The sequence below is a fragment of the Mastigoproctus giganteus genome, chromosome 10, assembly GCF_048544385.1.
Source record: "Mastigoproctus giganteus isolate SK-2022 chromosome 10, ASM4854438v1, whole genome shotgun sequence".
NCBI classification, from domain to species: Eukaryota; Metazoa; Arthropoda; class Arachnida; order Uropygi; family Thelyphonidae; genus Mastigoproctus; species Mastigoproctus giganteus.
Genome location: NC_143584.1, coordinates 66,736,877 through 66,751,427, shown reverse-complemented (window position 1 = coordinate 66,751,427; position 14,551 = coordinate 66,736,877). Strand labels below are relative to the sequence as shown.

At 39.6% G+C, this 14,551-nt stretch overlaps 1 protein-coding gene across 1 annotated transcript in view; it reads left to right on the top strand.

The window, feature by feature from the left end:
- Positions 1-14,551, top strand: part of LOC150079064 (oxysterol-binding protein-related protein 11-like) — a 218,654-nt gene that overhangs the window by 94,242 nt on the left and 109,861 nt on the right. Inside the window, exon 6 of the mRNA XM_090382937.1 lies at positions 13,783-13,862. Within this exon, the coding sequence (XP_090239063.1) occupies positions 13,783-13,862 (80 nt within the window). The remainder of the gene's footprint in view (positions 1-13,782; positions 13,863-14,551) is intronic.

Sequence of the window (14,551 nt, the reverse complement as noted above, 5' to 3'; positions counted from 1 at the left end):
TGGGAGCTGGATGCACTTTATTCCGTGCGTTCTCAGGATTCTACCGATCTGTTGTGACAGGTTGGGGTAGTATGGGATGAATGCCCTTGTGGATGGCTCGTCACTGTTGGTGTTGTAGCTGGTCGTCACGATGTCACGTGTCTGTAGATCACACCTGTCGAGGACGTCAATGGGGTAGCCACACCTCGTAAGGTCTACTTTGACCCTAGTCACCTCTTTGCGTCTTTCATCAGCGGAGCTGGAGTGTGTCCAGGCGCGAGTAAGCAAGGTTCGGGCCGTGGAGAGGAGGTGGCCTCGCGCGTGTGCTGACCGGAAGTTGGTAAACTGGCCAGCACACATGGGCTTACGATAAACTGTAGTCCTCAGGTATGTGCCTTCACGTCGGACAAGTGTGTCTAAGTATGGTAAAGAGTTGTTCGACTCCAGCTCAATCGTGAATTTTATGAAGGGCGATAGTGAGTTGAGGTATGATAGAAGTCGCTGACCTGAGTCTCTAGGGATGACCACGAACACATCGTCAACATAGCGACACCAAAAGGCGATGTGATCAGGTGCGTGTGCAAACGCACGTCCCTCTAACTCCTCCATCACGATGTTTGCTGTGACTGAGCTGACCGGGGAACCCATGGCCGTGCCATGTATCTGCTGGTAGACTGAGTCATTAAATATGATCGCACCCCCTGTTAAGCACAGTCTGAGGGCGGTGGAAATGTCATCGGGTGTGAGACCAGTTCTTTCGTTGAGGGTTCTATCATTGTCCAAGAGTTGTTTTGCACAAGAAATGGCAAGTTCCACAGGGATGGAGGTAAAGAGCGATATGACGTCGAACGATGCCATAACTTGATTCTGCGAGATGGATACAGTGCGAATCCTCTTTCAAAAGGCGATGTGATCAGGTGCGTCAACTTACTACATTCAAAAGGATGTCAGAAGGATTTAGATGTATCTTGTTGCTAGGAAAGCTCCAGGTTTGGATGCTATTTCTCCACCTGTTCTCAAAATGTGCTCCTGAGAATATTCCTGTTCTGTGTCACCTTTTTTTTTCACTTTCTTATTCCAAAGGTATTTTCCCTTCTGCTTTGAAATCAACGAGCCATCCACAAGGGCATTCATCCCATACTACCCCAACCTGTCACAACAGATCGGTAGAATCCTGAGAACGCACGGAATAAAGTGCATCCAGCTCCCAGGCAGGAAACTGCGTTCTTTCATTTCCAACGTGAAAACACCTGTCCCCACCCTTCTGCAGAGCGGTTTAGTCTACCGCATCTCTTGCCGTGACTGCACTAGCTGCTACTTCGGAGAGACTGGACGTCGACTCGAGAAACGTCTCTCGGAGCACAAAAGAGCGATCCGTTTAGCGGATATAGAACACTCAGCTATCGCCGAACATGTCTGGACAACCCACCACGACATCGACCCACACCGCGATGTCGTGGTGGTAGACAGATCCCACCATTACCTAAAGCGTACCTGGTTGGAATCATTAAATATAAAATCTTCGGATAAATCCTTAAACAGGAACAGTGGTTGCCAAGTCAACCCGATCACAGAGTCAGTAGTTCTGTCATTGGACAAGCGCTGGCCACGTCATCATGCGTCACAGCCACAGACGTCAACAAACAATTAAACCTCGCGTCTCACGCACCTGGCAGTGCACATCTTCATTCCAACTGCCATTCATGTATTTTAATTCTGACGAAGGCTACCATATAGCCGAAAGCTCATATATATTTCTACTTTATCTGTACGCTCTGTGTTTAAGCCACAATAAAATTCCTCAATGAATCCAGAGCGCGTAGGCCTGTTTCGTTATAAAAAATATATATATATTTATAATTTTTATTTTCAATTATGTTTTGAAAAATTAAAGTTTTCATAATTAATAAATATTGATTTGTTGCAGATTATCTTGTGCACCTAACTTTGGAGACCACTGCCTTAGATCACAACTTGGTGATGGGTTCGTTATCAGTGAAGCCTTCTCTTGTAGCCATTCTCAAGCTTGTGTTGTTTGGCTTTACAAGAATGCAAATTCAGATGAACTGACAGATTTATTTCCTTCTTTTTCTTGGTCAGATTACTGTTTCAAATCTTCTGATGTCAATGTTTGCTCAGATCGTGTCAGTGAAATTATTCTTGTAGGATGAAATCCTTCAAGGATTTTAGGACTGGTTTTCCAGTAAATGTGCTAAGGCTGCGCAAGATAAGAATGTTTCATATTGGCTTGTATCCAAATCTCCAGCTTCATTTTTTGCCTACACGAAAGCTCACAACAATTGTAAAGCCGTTATTAGTCAGTCCAAACTTGATTTCAGACTGGCTGAGTAGAAAACTTCCTTCTTGTCCAAATGGTAGTCGAGCATTCTAGTCTCTTGCCAAGGCTGCAACTTTTGCCCATCTCTATTCCCACCTCTGTTAAAACCAGATGGTTCTATTGCCACTTCAGCCAAGGATAAAGGTAACCTGTTAGCTTACTATTTTTCTTCCAACTCGTGTATTACTGGTCTTGGTATTCCCAGTACACTCCATTCAATGCCTCCTGTGGTCTTCCATCAAAAGGATGTCAGAAGGATTTAGATGTATCTTGTTGCTAGGAAAGCTCCAGGTTTGGATGCTATTTCTCCACCTGTTCTCAAAATGTGCTCCTGAGAATATTCCTGTTCTGTGTCACCTTTTTTTTTCACTTTCTTATTCCAAAGGTATTTTCCCTTCTGCTTTGAAATTTTCTCATATCCAGTGAGTTTCTAAAAAAGGGTGACAAATCCTTCCCATCAAATTATCATCCCATTCACTTACTTCTACTCTTTCTAAAGTAATAGAGAAATCAATTAACTGCCAACTCTTAAACTATCTAGAAACCTTCCATCTGATCAACGGTCACCACGGCGCCTCCGTAGCCAGGTGGGAAGGAGCAGCAGTGCATAGCACACGCTTCTTGATTAGACCGGGGTTCGAGCCCGTCACCACCAAATACGGAGAATGCGGAAAGGTCAGGGAATGACCACTGCATATCCCGGAGCAATATGGCCTTAGTTGCTAATGCTCCTAAAAACCAAATAACAAACAAACAACGGTCACCAGTATGGATTCTGTCAGTTTCAATCCATTGGTGATATTCTGGCTTATGTTACCCATCTTTGGACAAATGCAATGGAAAAGTTTGGTGAAACTCAAGCAGTTGCTCTTGAAATTATAAAAACTTTTGATTGTGTTTGGCATAAAGTTCTTCTAAATAACGTTCCATCTTATGATTTGCGAACTGTTTTTACTAATTGGGTAACCAGTTTTTTTTTGTTTTTTTTTTGACCACTCACTAATGGTAGATGGCTCTCTGCCTTTTAATTTCTCCCTGACACTGGTGGTTCCCAATGTTTGGTTCTTTTTCTCACCCTTTTACTCTTGAATGGTAATTACCTTCTTCTGTTGACCAGAAATCCTATCCATAGTTTTGCTGATGATAACACATTGCACTTCCAGTTTGAGAAATCTTGCCATGCACAAACAGCTTCAATTTCGAATATCCACTACCCACTTAAATCAGGGGTCATCAATTAGCAGACCGTGGTCTGCATCTGGATCACAAAAAATTTTTTTTGTGGACCACGAGATAAATGAACCTAAATCATAAATTGAAATATACCGTTGAACCTCTGTTTAACAAACTTCTTTATAGCGAATTTTTCTATCATTTCTGAATTGCTGTCAGTTGTACAATAATTTTCTAAGAAACTCAGTGTAGTTTCCTCTGATTTAAATGATGAGGTGCTGCACTTACCATCTATGAAAGAAGTATTGAACTTAATATACAATTAAATAAAAGCGAATACAATAATTTTCTAGAAAAACTAAAACATGAATTCAATGAACGGTTTGCAGATTTAAAAAAAAAATAGGAAAATTAACACAACTCATATGTCCATTTGCACTTGAACCAAATGAAGAATGGACTAATGAGGCATCAAAATTATTTAAAAGTAATAACACTGTACTGCAATAAAAAATGGCTGATTTTTTTAAGAACATTTTGCTTTGAAAGAAAAAAATGAATGAATTGGGTGATTTCAACAGTTTTGGAGAAAATATGTGCAACGTGAAAAGTATCCTGAAATAAGGAAACTGTGCACTCAATTATGTAAGGTTCAGGTCAGTGTATACATGTGAATGAACATTTTCAAAAATGAACCGTATTAAGAACAGGTTTCGATCTTGGCTAATGAACGATCATCTGTGAAATTTGCTTCAAATATCAAGTACGAGGTTTGTTCCAGATTTTACAAAATTGTTTTAGAAAAAATTGTAATTTTTCTCATTAATATGTATATGTACATAATTTTAACATTGTGTCTATAGTAATTATGTAAATAGTGACAAATATCAGTTATTAGACAATTTATTAATTTTATTTTAATTTCAAGCATGAGGACCATGATAAGATTTTTTTTTCTAATACAGACCACAATGAAAACTAAGTGACTCCGGCCTGAAATGCTGATTTCAGGTAATTCTCCAGTGGGGCAAAGATAACTTAGTTAATTTCAATCTTTCTAAAACTCAGTCCTGTATTATATCTCAATGGGGAGGTCCCCACAGACCGGAGATATGCAAATGTATCCTGAGTTCACAAAGGGAGATAAAAGGGTGACACGAGTAATAACAGGCCTGTTAGTGTAATTTCTATTCAGGGGAAAATAATGGAGTCACTGGTTAAATAAACAGTGCATGATCATCTAGATAAGACTGCAGATATAGTTCTGACACAGTATGGGTTTGTTAAGGGGAAGTCTTGTCTGACCAGTTTGATTAGATACTATGATGTGAGAAAAAAATAGATATGTACAATGATAACCCAGTTTAATGTAATATAATAAAAAAATATATAATAATAATAGTTCGTTACTATATTATGATGTGTTCACAAAGGAACTGGATGCAAAAATTTCATTTCTATATATCATTGACAAGACTCCATAACCAGCTCTGGCAGCCTGTCTACACTGCTCACCAAACTTCATATCTGACTCCACAATTACCCACAGGTCTTTGTCACTCTCCACTTCCCTGAGTGTAGTACTACATAGATGGTATGTTTCTCTTCGGTTACTACTACCCATATGCAGTACTTTGCACTTGTGAATGTTAAAATTCAGTTGCCACTTCTTATCCCATTTGTTCAACTTATCTAGATCCAGTTGCAGTAGTGTACTGTCTTTACTGTGATTAACAACCCTGCCAACCTTGGTATCATCTGCAAACATGGACATTAAGTGTAGGAGATCTGTGGATTTACTAAGCAAGTACAGGTCAGTGCTAAAAAAAAAAAAGTTGTGAGTTAGGGTTAAATTTGAAAGTGTCTTCAATCCTGCCCAGACATGATAGGAGGGAGTATATGATGAGAGCCTTGTCAATCAACTCGGCCCTGGAGAGATTGTGCAGGGCTCATGGGGTAGAATTTTTCTCAGTGCAGTCTGTGCTTGTTAACAGGAAAAATTGCTTCTACAGGGATGGATACACTTAAATAGAAGGGATGCAAGAATATTTGCTGATGTTATCAAGGCAATGTTAGGTGGGTCAGAAAACTGCTAGCTTGGGGGTGATTCACAGACTAATAGATTAACAGTAGCCACAGGCAGAGGTGAAAATGATTCTTGCTTCTATTGGAATGAACAGCAGCGTGGAAAGCCAGTTGCTTGGAGTCATGAAACAAGTAAATATAATGGGGGATTTTAACTTCCCAGATATAGACTGGAACTTGTGGGTTGGTCAATCACACACTAGCAAGGCTTTTGTGGATTTATTAGATGATTGTTTTCTACAGCGGCATGTTAGAGAGGCAGCAAAAGGGAGTAACACTCTTGATGTGATTATCAGAAGTGATTATTCATTTCTTAAGAATTTACAGATATAGGAAGCACTGGGTGGCAGTGATCACAGTGTACTGATATGAGATTCACTTAAAGATGTAACTACAATCAGGGGTAAAGGGAAGGGTTTTTGCTTTCATAAAGGTGACTACAGTGGTCTCAGAATATTTTTAGGTTCTGTACAGTGACACCAACTGATAATGTTACCAACAGCAAATTCTAAATGGGAAACATTCAAGTAAGTAACTTTGAAAGCTACTAGGCTTTTTGTTCCAAACAAGGAATACTGCTCAAGGTTTAGACCCAAGTGGATGTCAGATTAACTAATGTGACTCCTGGCAGAGAAGAAAAATGCATGGGATGCACATAAATTGTCAGGCGACACAGAAGCCCATTGTAGATTCAAGCTAGTCTGTAATCAAGTCACAAAGGAGGTTAGGGAAGCGAAAGCAGATTATGAAAAATCTTTGGCAAAGGATGCAAAGACTTCTTTACTTATATAAATTCTAAAAGGAAGGGGATGAATCAGATTGGTCCACTTGATATCAATGGTTTGACTGTAGATAATCATTCTCAGATAGCTGACGAACTAAATGAGTATTTTGCATCTACATTCACACATGAGGAGTTGTTCAATGCAGAGATGGCCAGATGTTTATCAAATTCTAACAGGGAGTTAAATGATTTTGTAATAGCTGAGAGCAAAGTAGATGAGAAACTGTTGAAGTTAAACATAAGAAAGGCACCTGAGGTAGTTGGGATCTATCCATTTATATTAAAGAAGGTGGCAAAGGAAGTAAGCAAACCCATAGCCATAATTATGAGAGCATCCTTGGTCTGGGGGGAAGTCACCACGGACTGGAGATGTGCAAATGTATCTCCAATTCACAAAGGGGGATCAAAGGGTGACAAGAGACCTGTTACAGACCTGTTAGTTTGACTTCTGTTCCAGGTTCCACGGAAAATAATGGAGTCACTGGTTAAAGAAGCATTGCAGAATCATCTAGACAAGACAGTAGTAATAATTCACAGACAGCATGGATTTGTCTTGAGGAAGTCTTGTCTGACCAATTTGATTTGATACTATGATGTGGTGACAAAGGAACTGGATGCAAAAAATAATTTTGATATCATATACTTGGATTTCAGGAAAGCTTTTGATACTGTTGCACATTAGCATTAGCATTAGCATTAGTAGAGGCATTTGATGCAAGAAAGCAAGCTTATGCAGCATCAGCCAAAAAAAAAAAAAAAAAAAACCACTTCCACTTCACCCCTCTGATCGTTCAAAATACCTGTCCAGCTGAGCCTTAAACTTATTTAGGCTATCAACCTCCACCACAAGGGATGGAAGTCTGTTCCACCAATCAACCACCCGCTGGCTAAAGGCAAATTTCTGCACGTCTATCCTACATCTGTCTTTCCTCAATTTGAATTTATGCCCTCTCAGGTGATTATTCTGAGCTAGAGGAAGAATCCCATCAGCATTGAGCATGCTTAAACCATTCAAGGCTTTATACACCTCTATCAGATCACCTCGCTGGTGCCTAGTCTCCAGACACTGTAATTTGCAAAACTTAAGCCTTTCTTCGTAAGAGCACCCCTTTGTTCCATTCACTAATCTTGTTGCCCTTCTCTGTACTCGTTCCAGCAGCTTTACATCCTTCTTGAAATGAGGCCTCCAGACCTGTATACAGTACTCTAGGTGTGGCCTGACCATTGCCTTATACAATGGAATAATCACCTCCTTATCCCTGCTGGAAAAATTCCTGTATATCATTGACAATACTCCATGAGCTACTCTTGCAGCCCGTCTGCACTGCTCAGAGAACTTCATATCTGCCTGCACAACCACCCCCAAGTCCCTTTCATTCTCTACCACTGTCAGTGTAGTACCACAGCGTTGATACGTTGCTCTGGGGTTGCTGTTTCCCATATGTAGTACTTTACATTTGTCAATGTTAAACTTCATTTGCCACCTCTCAGCCCATCTGCTCAACCTTTCCAGATCCTGTTGCAGCAGCATAGTGTCAGTAGTGTCCTTGACAACCCTGCCAACCTTTGTATCTTCTGCAAACTTGGACATTAAGCTTGATATACCATCATCAATATCATTTATAAATATAGAAAACAATAATGGACCCAACACTGAGCCCTGAGGGACTCCACTAATAACATTAGTCCACGATGAGCAGTGTCCATTGATTACCACTCTCTGTCTTCTCCCCCTCAACCACCCCTTTATCCATACCAGCAATTTGCCTCCAATGTCACACTGCTCCAATTTGTGTAGTAGTCTTCCATGTGCAACAGTATCAAAAGCCTTTCTAAGATCCAAGTATATAATATCAAAGTTATTCCCTGCATCCAGTTCTTTTGTGACTGCATCATAGTATCCAATCAAATTGGTCAGGCAAGACTTCCCCTTAACAAAACCATGCTGTGTCTGAGCTATAACTGAAGTCTTGTCTAAATGATCCTGCAGTGTTTCTTTAACCAGTGCCTCCATTAATTTTCCTGGAACAGAAGTTAAGCTCACAGGTCTATAATTACTTGTGTCAGCCTTTGATCCCCCTTTGTGAATTGGGGTCACATTTGCACATTTCCAATCTGTGGGTACCTCCCCTGAGTCCAAGGAAGCTCTCATAATTATGGCTAAGGGTTTGCTTACTTCCTTTGCTGTCTCCTTTAATATAACTGGATAGATCCCATCCACCCCGGGTGCCTTTCTTGTGTTTATCTTCAACAGTTTCTCCTCCATTTTACTCCCAGTTATTTCAGGATTCTGTAGCTTACTGCTAGAGTTGAATACACCTCTGGCATTCCCCTTGCTGAATAACTCCTCATGTGTGAATGTCGATGCAAAATATTCATTTAGTTTGTTAGCTACCTGAGCAGGATCATCAACAGTTGACCCATCAATATCAAGTGGACCAATCTGATTCATCCCCTTCCTTCTAGAGTTTACATAAGTAAAGAACTCTTTGCTGTTTTTCTTTGCATCCCTTGCCAAAGATTTCTCGTAATCTGCCTTCGCCTGCTTAACCTCCTTTGTAACTTGGTTGCATATCAACTTGTATCTATCATAGGCTTCTGTGTCATGTGTTAATTTGTAAGTATCCCATGCATTTTTCTTCTCTGCCATATGCCTCATTAGTTCATCTGACATCCATTTTGGCCTAAACCTTGAACAATATTTCTTAGTTGGTATGTAAAGCCTAGTAGCTTCCAAGATAACTTCTTTGAATGCTTCCCATTTTGAATTTGCTGTTGGTAACATCATCAGTTGGTCCCACTGTATAGAATTTAAATACTGTCTCAGTCCATCGTAGTCGCCTTTACGGAAGCAATAACCCTTCCCTTTACCCCTAATGGTAGTTACCTCTTTGAGTAAATCCCACTTCAGCACACTGTGATCACTGCTACCTAGTGGTTCATTTATCTGCAGATTCTTAATGCATGAAGAATCACTGCTGATAATCAAATCAAGAGTATTACTCCCTCTAGTTGCCTCCCGAACATGCTGATGTAGAAAACAATCATCCAATAAATCCACAAAAGCCCTGCTAGTGTGTGAGTAACCAGCCCCCAAATTCCAGTCAATATCTGGAAAATTAAAATCTCCCATTATAAGACTCTCTGATTTACTGGCCCATTCTATTTCCCTGTACAGTTCCTTATTATACTCATCAGAGTCATTAGGCCTATAGCACACTCCTACTCTCAATTTTGATCTCCCAATGCTTATGTCACACCAAACTGACTCAACACTGCACTGTCCAGCGATGTCGACTGGCTTCACTTCCTTGGTTTTTATGTGTTTCTTAACTAATAGCATAACCCCTCGCCCCTTCCTATCCTGTCTATCCTTTCTGTAGACGTTGTACTCCCCAAATTGCAGTTCTGCATCCCTTATATCTGTGTGACACCACGTCTCTGATATCCCAACAATATCTGCCTTCGATGTTTTGAGCAATACCTCAAATTCATCAAATTTATTTACTAAACTCCTAGCATTGGTGTACACGCAAGTATACCTGCACCTGTTTCTATTCTTAGCTACCCTAACACAACCCTTGTGTTTACTTGTACCGCAGTGGCTCCCAGCAGTCTCTGAAATACCATGCATCTTGTTTTTCAGGCTTCTGCTCATTCTAATAGAAGCAGTGCAAGAATCTCTTTCACCTCTGCCAAGGGCTACTGTCAATCTATTGGTCCTTGTCTCCCCCCAAGCTAGCAGTTTTCCGACCCACCTAACACTGCCTCGATAGCATCAGCAAATATTCTTGCACCCTTTCTATTTAAGTGTATCCCATCCCTGTAGAAGCAGTCTCTCCTGTTAACAAGTACAGTCCAGGCTGAAAAAAATTCTACCCCTTGAGCCTTGCACAATCTTTCCAGGGCCGAATTGATCGACAAGGCTCTCATCATATACTCCCTCCTATCGTGTCTGGGCAGAATTGCAGACACTTTCAAATTCAACCCTAATTCTCGGCTTTTGTTCAACAGTGACCTGTACTTGTTAAGTAATTCTGCCGGTCTCCTACTCTTAATATTATTAGTGCCAACGTGTACAACTATATCACCTTTTGTGCCCTTAAAAGATGATATTCGCTCCACAACGTCATCAACCTTTGCCCCTGGCAGACATACATGGAAGACTACTGTACAAATTGGAGCAGTATCTCAGTAAGGGCAAGTTGCTACAATGAATAAAAGAATAGTTGAGTGGGAGAAGACAGAGAGTTGTAATCACTGGGTACTGCTCTACATGAACTAACTTTATTAGTGGTGTCCCTCAGGGTTCTGTGTTGGGCCCATTGTTTTGTTTATTTATCAGTGATATTGATATCAAGCTTAATGTCAAAGTTTGCAGATGATAGAAAGGGTGACAGGGTTGTTGTTAATAATCATAATGACAGTATTCTGGTGCAACAGGATCTGGAAAAGTTGGGTATATGGGCTGAGAAGTGGCAACCAAAGTTGAAAGTTAACAAATGCAAAGTACTGCAGCAGTAACTCCAGAGAAATATACCAGCTATGTGGTGTTACACTCAGAGTAGTGGAGAATGAAAGAGACCTGGTGGTAATTGTGCAGTCAGAAGTGAAGTTTTCTGAGCAGTGCAGACAGGCTGTCAGATTAGGTAATGGGGGTCTTGTCAATGATATACAGGAATTTTGTGAGCAAAGATAAGGAGGTGATTATCCCCTTGTAAAAGGCAATGGTCAGGCCACACCTTGAGTACTGCGTACAGGTCTGAAAGCCTCATTTTAGGAAGGTTGTAGAGTTGCTAGAATGAGTACAGAGAAGGGCAATGAGACTGGTGAATGGAACAAAGAGGTGCTCTTATAAAGAAAGGTTTAAGTTCTGCAGATTGCAGCTTCTTGAGACTAGGCACCTGCAAGGTGATCTGATTGAGGTGTATAAGGCCTTGAATGGTTTGAGCAGGCTCATTGCTGATGGGATTCTTCCTCTTGCTCAGATTAAGAACCTCTGGGGGTATAGAGTCAAACTGAGGAAAGACAGTTGTAGAATAGATGTGTGGAAGTTTTCCTTTAGCCAGCGGGTAGTTGATTGCTGGAACAAACTTCCATCTGTTGTTGCAGAAGTTGATAGCTTAAATAAATTCAAGAGGGGACTCTTGAATTTGGAATGAATGGATCAGTGAAATCGGAAGTTTTTTTTTTTTTTTGTTTTTTTTTGGCTGATGCTGTATAAGCTTGCTTTCTTGCATCATATGCCTCAACTAATGCAACAAAACACACTTATCACAGAATCCATACACATAGTTTGTCTTGAATAAGGAGTTATTCCATAGTTATTGCGAATAATTTTACTTTGTAGTGCTCATCCAGCTGAAAGATCACAGATTTTATAACTTCCCATATGTGCCCAGATTTTGAAGTATGTTTGTTGCTCACTGATAGACATATATTGTTTTTACAATTATTATACTGTATATTATCTTCTACAATATCACTTGATTACAAGGATCAGAAATATTATTTTCACTACTAGTAGATTCTTTTCTTCTTTCATTAAGAATCCATTTGTCACTTTCTTATCTAAATTCATCTCCACTGTCCTCTCCAGATCCATTTTCAGATAGCTTTTCTAATTCTTCCAGACATTTTTGAATATGTTCTTGAGTAAGACCATGAGATCAGCACATTTTACTAACACATTTGAACTAGCACTTTAAAAACTGTTGAAAAACCTGCCCATGTATAGTTTCACCCAGACTAAACTAAAATAGCACAGTGCAGCAATATATATTAGTGACTCCTATACATGCTCAGACCCAAAGTGGCATGTGCGCACATATGCATCTGGGCATGTGCACACACATATGCATCTGGGCATGTACTTGCACAAAACATAGGGTGATTTAAATCACAAACGTTTGTCACAAGTTAAATAGCAAATGCCATGGACTGACACTTTTCTAGTTAAAAGGCTGCAAAACAGCAACAATTTAAAGTGGGCAAATGGTCAAATAGACCGTTGCAGGGTAATTTAGCATTAATACAAATTTTTTTTTTTTAGGAAATTTTGATTTTATTTTTGACAATAATCCTGCACTAATGTTTGGTAAAGTTGGTATTTAAAAGTATTTATGTACAATTGTTCAGTTTTTACACAAATTTTTCAAAAATATTCACTCCAAGCGGCATGTATATTTTCCAGAAATCCAGTCTTGAAAGGGTTAAAGGTCACTGGACAGTATGGAGGAACTGCAATATATCTTCCTATGGGATCCCAGATATGCTTGATGGGTGAAGGCAGGCCAGTCCATATGGTTAATATCCTCATCTTCCAATATGTTATTGACCAGTGCCCTGTGGAGTTGAATGTGGTTGTCCATCAGAATGAACTCATTCTCTGGCAGCATAGAGAATGATGTCATGTCTGTACCTGTGTGTAGTCAAGTCCTATCTGATGATGTCAAGGTATGCATGACCATTAAGAATAATGCCAGTCCGTACCACAGTCCACCCCACTAAACTGACTGTTTAGTGGGGTGGACTGCTGTTTGCGTTCCCCTTTCACACCACACAGGACCTGACAAGAATCTAACTGCAAATTGTATCTGATCTCATTTATGATGAGAACATGGTACAATTAATCATCAGTCCAGTTGTGCTGTTTGAGTATCCACATTCTTCTGGCCAATGTCAGGCATTCATTGGAATATGTGCCGTAGGTCTTCTTGTTTGAAGAGTCCATGATGCTGCTGCAAATAATCTGAATATTTGGGTAGTGATGATGCATCAATAACTACAGATGGGTGGAGGGAGGGGGGAAACAATCTTTCCTTAGACATTGGTGATGGTCCTTAACTTGGACATCTGTGAATGCTTTAGGTCCCCTTGAACTGATTCCACAAATGTTGTGGAATCAGTTCAAGTGTGACATTTCATGACACACAAAGCCATGGCACAACTAGTAACCATCCCACATCTAGTTGCTCAATGCTTCTCTAAGTGAGAGACTCAGAGAAATCCATTTGAGATGACATTTTCAGAAGTTTTACTACAATATACAGCAGGTGTGTTGTCTTTTGCAGTTGTAGTTCAGGACTGAAATGCATCATGTGGTGTGGAGTATTTAATGAAATAGTCACATGACTGAATTTGCATGTTCTTGGCCTGTATTTCATGGAGAATGTAGCAATTTGCATATGCACATTAGTCAGCTAACATGTTACCAATGTGGCCGTAATCAGTATCAGTATGGTAGGTTGTCCATTAATTTGCCTTTGTTTACACTAGTATATGAAAATCTTTATAGGGACTCGGTTTTTTTGTAAATTTTTTTTAACTTTTGTGAATTCATCATATAATAATAAATTATTACTTATTATTATATAATAAATCATTACATAATATCCGATGTAATAAACCATTTATATTTTAGCCTCTGATGCCAAAGAAAGGCAATTCTGGGTAAATCGATTACGATCTGTTGCGGAGCATCATACTCAAACAATTGCTGAGGTAATCAGAATATCAAAATTGTTTTTGTGTTTTGTTATATATGCTGTTAATTTTTTTAATCTACATTAACTGATATGAACCTAGTCATAAAAGTCGTGAACTGTAGCAAGTAACTGTATTGCTTGTAGCAAATGAGAAAAGGTCAATATGTAAAACATGTAAATATAATGTAATATGTAACGACATGTAAAGGTAAAATGTTATTGTTGTTATTATTTGGTTTTTAGGAGCATTAACAACTAAGGCCATATTGCTCCGAGGATATGCAGTGGTCATTTCCTGACCTTTCCGCATCCTCCATATTTGGTGGGCACGGGCTCGAACCCCGGTCTAATCAAGAAGCATGTGCTACGCACTGCTGTTCCTGCCCACTTGGCTACGGAGGCACCTGGTAAAATGTAAATATAATGATAAATGCTGGTGTGATGAGTAGGATCTGTTTGTTGTTGTCATGGAATTTTATTTTCTAAGAATGCATTCTTGTCTTAGTTTCATTGTTTGGTTTTGTTTTGTTTTTATTATTCAGGACCCTTTTTATAATTTAATTACTTTTTAGGCTATTGTACACTTCTAAAACTTTTAAAAAATTGAGTTAAACATGTTAATGAGGAGATATGACAGAAGTGCCATACATATGAGCATCATTATTCATTCTTATTATTTATTCTAGTTATTCAGCCATGCTCTTA